At 34.8% G+C, this 7,228-nt stretch overlaps 2 protein-coding genes across 2 annotated transcripts; both read left to right on the top strand.

The window, feature by feature from the left end:
* The first annotated feature begins 37 nt into the window (after positions 1–37).
* Positions 38–3,493, top strand: LOC119643922 (uncharacterized protein DDB_G0290685-like). Its single transcript, XM_038043430.1, has 2 exons — positions 38–3,051; positions 3,118–3,493. The coding sequence occupies exons 1-2, from the start codon at positions 117–119 to the stop codon at positions 3,432–3,434; spliced, it is 3,252 nt and encodes a 1,083-aa protein (XP_037899358.1). The 5' UTR covers positions 38–116; the 3' UTR covers positions 3,435–3,493.
* LOC119643921 (uncharacterized protein DDB_G0290685-like) lies at positions 3,438–4,268 on the top strand (the record flags this gene model as incomplete). The annotated part of the gene is made up of 1 exon (XM_038043429.1): positions 3,438–4,268. A coding segment is annotated over one exon (693 nt), but the record flags the coding sequence as incomplete, so codon positions are not given.
* Positions 4,269–7,228: the final 2,960 nt, after the last annotated feature.

Genomic DNA, 7,228 nt, shown 5'->3' with positions numbered 1-7,228 from the left:
CAGTGGAAGTTACTCAGGCTGTTTTATTTAATTTCATATATTAAAGCGTGCTTGAATGTCGGAACTAAGTCGAAACAAATTTAATACCGGATTAAAAACGAAATTAAATATATAAAATGCGGTTGTACTTGATTTTCATATTTTTAAATCTACTTTATCTGGCCCAAATAACATCACTTCCAGCAGTAAAACCTCCTGAAAATAATGATTCGGTTCTTACTAAAATCAAAGCCTTTTTGCACTTTCTGTTTAGGCCAGAGTCGGGCGTACGAAATCGTTTATTGTCTCAAATCGAACGAAATCCAAATACTCCTGTCTATGTAAACTATCATGATGACGATGGTAAAGTATACAAGTTAAGTTTGCATACGTATACTAAAACTGAGAACAATGAAGACAACGCGAACCAACTCATGTACGAATTTAATAATGAGGACAATAAATATTCAAATAGAGGGCGCAGCGGAAATTTAGCAAGCATTAATTATGAATATGAAGAATATGAAAATGATCAAAGTAAAGATGATGATGAGCACAATAGGGATTATCGATATCGTGCGAAAACACATGGTAGACAAGATGAATACCACAATGAAAATCGTGGTCGCCAATCAAACAGGGACGACGATTGTGATGATGAAAGTGACAATAGCGAAGAAGGTAACGAAAAGAACGCTCGCAATAAATATGAACGTCACACCTTTAATTATGAACAAAGTTATCAATATAATAAGAACAGGCGAGACGCGAATTTTGATTATGAAAATGACTATCGCACACATGAGAATGGCCAAGACGGGGAAGACAACCATTTCAGAGATAACGAAAGTGGTGATAACCATCAATATGCGCGTGATAGGTTCGATTATAAATATAATTATCAATATCGCAAGAAGCGAGATAAAGGCAGCGAATATTTCCCCGATAACGAAAATCGGGATCGTTCTCAAAGTCAAGATGATAACTTTATTTACCAAACCGGGTATGAAAGACGTGACACTAACAAAGACCAAGGAGACTACAATTCCAATGACAAAAAGAATGATGGTCACAACCAATACCGCCAGAACAGCTTTCATTATAAGCACAATCATCAAGTTCGTAAGTTCAGACGAAATAAAGAAAATCAAAGATCGCCTCAAAGAAGAGACGAATATTTGAGTTATGAAAGTAACTATCAGAGACGTGAGAATAATCCGAATGGAGAAGATTACGGGGCTAGGCAGAAAAGGAAGAGCAACTCCAATTATGGAAGCAATCAAGATGACGGAAGCAAACATATTGACCGGAACCAAAAAGAAATTGAAAATTCTAGTAACGAAAATAGTCAAGAAAACCGTGGTAAAAAGAAAAAGGCGGAGAGTTATTATAACTATTTCATGGGTGGTGAAAATAATGTTCGTAATCAATTTGGAGATAACCACTTTAATTATAACAATGTGTATGGAGGCAATGGAAATAATCAAGGTGGACAAAATTATTATTTTAACGTTGGTACAGAGAGTCGGAAAGAAGGTAGTAGCGAAAAAAATCAAAAGATCAGCGGTAATGATATTGAAGAACACAGTGACGACAAGAAAACGGTGAAAGGCAACTTTCAAGACGATACGAAGAAGAGGCAAAATGAAGAAAACAACGGCTTGAACGAAAGTAACGAACGGAGTGAAGAGAACACAGAGGAATTTAATTATCAAAGCCACTATCGTAAGAATAACAACCATGGAAAAAAGTTTTATTCTGAAAACAACAATTATGGTCGCTATAACTACGAACGCAATGATTCCGACTATGAAAATGATTATCAAAGTGATGACTATAATCAAGGTGACGAGATGATAAAAGATGGTGATAAAAGTAATAATCGCAATGTCAGTAACGTGAATTATGAGATTAACCGTCGCGAAAATTATCAAAACGGTGAAAACGACATGAAAAGCACTCACCGCAGTGAAAAAAGAAAAGACAATTTTGAGTATCGACACGAGTATGAAGAGTATGATGGGACGGACAACAAACATAATGAAAATAATCAGAATAGAAAAGATTACTTATATGTCAAAAGACAATCCTATGACCCCAGTCGTCACGGTGATAGTGACAATAAGTACAACGACGACTATGAATATTTTGAGATTAATCAAGGCAAGAACTATTATTATTTAAACAATGATGAAAATCGTGAGTATAGACAGCCTGGAAGAAACTACTATCAGTACTACGACGTGAACAACAAAAATTTAAACTCCGCCAATCAATATGAGGAATATGAAAATAATCAAGGTGATGGCGGGTATCATTTCGTCGATTTCAGCTACGACTCCAATGACTATAACACTGGCTATCAAGATGATAGGAGTAATCGCCAGCAACAGTATAACTACATAAACAACGATGGAAATAGTAGACATTATCGCAACGATGAAGAAAACAGTAGACATAACAAATATCGTGATTGGCATGAAGAGAGACATACTAAACATAAAGGCTCTTCCCATGATGATCAAAAGATAAAATTTGGCAATAGTAATCAAGATGAGTCACATGAAGATACAAAAACAGATGAAGACGAAAAAAACTGCCATGAAGAGAATATGAATAAACATAACACCCAAAGTCATGAGAATGGTGATTCCAAAGAGAATACTAACAGCAGCGGTAATGATAACGATGATAATGATAGTGGTAATGATAATAAAGAGGAGCAACCAGAGCATGGTGAAATAAAAAAAATGAATGAAAATAGCCAAAGCGAAGATAGACCCGATAATGAAGGTGAGACGAACGTTAACTTCGAAGAAAGCAATGAGAGTGAAGGCAACCAAAGTGATAAGCAAGAGGAGCGACAAGAAACGAATGACACCAACAATTGCGAAACCGGCAATGGTCAAGACGAACAACGGAATTCAGAAGAAGAAGGAGGCAGTGATGAAGAAAAAGGAGGTAATAAGAATTCAGGAGACAATGAAAACGAAAAGCAAACCAAAGACGATAAACGAGACGGTGATAGAGGCAATGAACGGGAGACAACTGACAACCAGGTTAATGACGAAGGTGATAAGAATGATAGTAAGGAAGAAGCAAATGATAACGAATGTGAAAATGGAGGTGATAATGAAGGTGATAAAAATGTTAACTCCGAAGAAGACAATGATGAAGAAAATAACAACGATGAAAAAAAGGGCGAGAAACAAGACGATCAGAAACAAGAAACAAACGAAAACGACGATAGTGACACCGAGAACGATCAGAATGGCCAACAGGATTCAGAAAGCAAAGAGAACAAAAAAGATAACACTGATGAAAAAGAAGAAGGCAATAAGATAGATGTGAAAGAAAAAGAAACAAGTGAAAATGAAATTGATGAAAAGAAGGAAAAGAACGAAAACACTAAATGTGACACTGAGAAAGATAAATGTACTAACAAGGACTCCTAGCATAAACAGGACAAAAAAAAGAAAAGCAGTGAAGAAGAAGAAGAAGAAGGAAGAGATGAGCGTGTAAACGAAAGCGATAATGAAGGAGATAAGTATAGTAGTTCGGAAGAAGAAAATAACAGTGAAAACCATAAAAACGACAACAAAGATGAGCAACAAGAAAACGGCAAGAAACAAGATACAAAAGAAAACGACGAGAGTGGCAGCGAAAACGATCAGAAGAATCAAGAGAATTCAGAAGACACTGAAAGCGAAGAAAACAAAGAGGATGAACGAGAAGACAATAAACACGAGGCGAGTGAACAAGAGGCAAATAATAATGAGAGTAGTAACGAAGGTGATAAAAGTGACGATTCCGAAGAAGAAAATGACAACGAAAATAAAAAGGAAAATGAGGAGAGTGGCACCGATAATGAGCAGAGTTCACAGGGCACTCAGGGCAAAAATAACAACAGCGCGGTGGAAGAAACAAATCGTAATGAGAGTGATAATGAAGATTATAAAAACGTTAGTTCCGAAAGAGGCAACGGTACCGAAGATAGTAAAAATGAGAATGAAGAGGAGCAAGAGGCAAGCGATGAGGAGAGACCACCAAATGAATCTTCCAAATGTGACACCAAAAATAACCAAGATAACCATGACGACAAAGAAGGAGGAGGGGATAAGGATGATGTGAATGCACAAAACCAAAGATAATAATCAAAATAATAATTAAGATGTTAAGGAAAAAGACTCCAAAGAAAATAGCATAATTTTTATTATTAGTTTCGGTTTGTAAAAACGTGGAAACTCATATAATGTGGTTACGAATAAAACAAAACTTTGTGAACTCAACTTCTCTCTTTTATTTTTCTTTATGATAGTGTATTATTCTTCTTCTGTAGTGTATTATTCTACTTTCTGATAGTGTTTTTTAGAAAAATGGATTTTGTGACAATTTTTTTGGTGCCCAAGAATCCACTCGTTATTACCGAACAAGTGGGAACTTTGCACTTTTTGTTAAATTATGGTCTGAAAGTTGTGAAATTCTAAGATAAGGATCATATGTGTATCTGTCAATCTTTTTCATTTAAGGAATGTAGATGTGGCTTACGTAAGTTTTATTATAATGAGATAAGCTTTAAGACAATACGTAATCTTGTCTTTTCATAAAACTTAAACATTGTGAATCTAGCTGCAAGCTATTTAGTCCCGGGTAAACATTTCAATAATGTTTATGCCACTTATTACTGCTTCTATACCTTAAATACCATTAAATCTATCTTCATTACTACTACTGACGTCGTATTTAAACTAGTTCTAACGCCAAAAGACTTAGCGAACAGCAAATGTATGGATGGACAGAAGGAGTGACAAGCTTAAATCGAGCATATACGTTTGCATAAACTTAATATACCCCATGTTACAAGTTATATTGCCACAGTAGAAGCCTAATTCGAAAAGTTGTCCAATTCTTTCAATCAGCTGTATATATACTGTAACTGAATTGTACATATTATATTGTAAATGAATGCAAAAATACAAGACTACGATTTCAGTAATGCTACTCTTGATTTTGTGCACCACAAGCGGACTGATAAATTGTTCATTTGAGTCATACAACGTGACTAAATGTTACAGCTATACGGTCTGCTTGATGCATCAGTACCATGAATTTCTAGTCTACGATGTACTTCTAAAGATTTCAGGGAATTTGAGTTTGTTGAATTTTTTTCTAGCGTTGCCAACTGGCAGTATAATTCTAAAGACAAAGATTCCTTGCACTCTGTCATCAATTTTTACAAATCTTATAAGAACACGTTAGCTGTTACAATTATTGGAATAACCAATCCAAAACGATAAATTAAGATTGATAACTCAACTAAAAATCTTCTCTTAGGACTGGGTCTACTCCTTTCACATTACGAGCGCACATCAGAATTTATGTTTACTCGGAGCCCATACAATACCAAGAGATTTTATTATTTCTTAATCACTTACTCGCAGCGTTTTGCCATTGGTTGTGGCATTTAACTTCGCTATTGACATGAGCAGTTTGGTACCTGGGCGTTCCTTTAACAAGAGAAAGTTTTCACATGCATCCAACGCATTACTTTGTTAAATTAATTTATTAAATTGCCAAAATATATGAAAACTCAGATTAGTTCTCTTCCAACTTGCTTGTTTTTTTTTTTTTTTGGTTCCTGTTTATTTCCGCGAACTAATGTGATCGTAATTGACATATTCAATATATTCATATCCACTTTCATTAGTTTGTTTGCCAAGAAAGACTAGAGTTATATTATTTTCATCACACATATGCAATTTCGATTTCAGCTACTGCAAGTACACTAGCAGTTATTTCCTGTTTTTTTACTATAAAAATAAAAGAACTCATGCGGCTTATAGTGCCGTTTACGTCTGTACTTAGAACCTTTTGGCCATCAGCTTTTGTACATCTTTTGTTGAGGCAATATTCAGTCTATCATCATTCTTGTTTTCCGCAACTTCACTCCGCACTTCTGCGATACAATATCATTTATTTCATGGTTGAGGGTGCGTCGGTCGCGAATTACCTAATTTTTTTATGTTTGCTCTGAACAATTCACCTCGTTTTATTATCGCCGTTGTATTATATATATATATAGTATACATACATATAGTAAGTGCACACACATACAGAGATGTAATGGCGATTTAATCTCAACACAAGCCACCAGCACAAACAAGCCACTAAAGCCCCGGTAGACTTCACAAAACCTTAAAAAGTGATGTCACTATCAGTTCTGAGCGTCTGCAGACAAATGTTCTATCCCATTATTTTGGGAATCCAGTTTCCAACGAAACAAGTTTATCCGCTTGTTAAATTGTTGAGATTACATTTCCATAGCTTTCTAATTTTGCACAATCTTCTCATTCTCTCCACGATGTCATATACTCACCCACATCTGCTAAATTTTTTATTGCAATCAAGTCTGAGCGTACATATTTTATTTGTTAGTAGTTAGTGAGCCCTTTAATCAATGGTTACCATCTAACGCTTAACAAATCATTTAATCAGTTAAAAAGGACACGATTATCATAAAAGGTCAAAATATTAATGCACATTACTTTTGTACGTACGAGTGAAACGAGTCTGGAATACTGAATTTCTTTGAAGAGGGTTGCCCTCTAGCGAAGCGGTTCCGCTTCATTGGTTACGTACAGGAACCGAAGAGTTAAAGTACAAACTAAGCCCACACAATTAAAATACTGTAAAAAGCTTTATAATTGTTGTTATTAATAACTTACAAAGTTTAGCAGATACCGTACGATTGTATAGCAAAATCAACTAGATACTAATAACATAAGGGCAACTAAGAAGAAAGTGTAGACTCATTTGACGTGGTATGTAACTAAGATTCAGTTCGTGACGATAATAAATATCTATTTATTTCTGACATCAGGTAAATTCAAAGGTTATTTACTATATCTTCGGTTAGTGACAGCATTTCTAACCAAATTTACATTTAATTGCTTTCATTACCTAATACTTTCAATTAAATTGAAGTTTACGAAATGTCAGTCTAACTATAAAGTACAAGAGACAAATTCATAAACAACAACGAAAATAATAATAACGCCAGGCGTAATAACTTTAGATATGATGGACATCAATCGGTTTGAAACAACTGTTCCAATAAACGGAAACAATATATAATTCATGTTGTGTACAACAAACAAATATTTAAATAATAAATAGTCTGAAACTTCTTTTTCTTATATAACCAGTGGAAGTTACTCAGGCTGTTTTATTTAATTTCATATATTAAAGC

Source organism: Glossina fuscipes, unplaced genomic scaffold (assembly GCF_014805625.2).
Source record: "Glossina fuscipes isolate IAEA_lab_2018 unplaced genomic scaffold, Yale_Gfus_2 70037, whole genome shotgun sequence".
Taxonomy (NCBI): Eukaryota; Metazoa; Arthropoda; class Insecta; order Diptera; family Glossinidae; genus Glossina; species Glossina fuscipes.
Note: the sequence above shows the minus strand (reverse complement) of the source record. Positions and strands in the feature narration are given on the sequence as shown.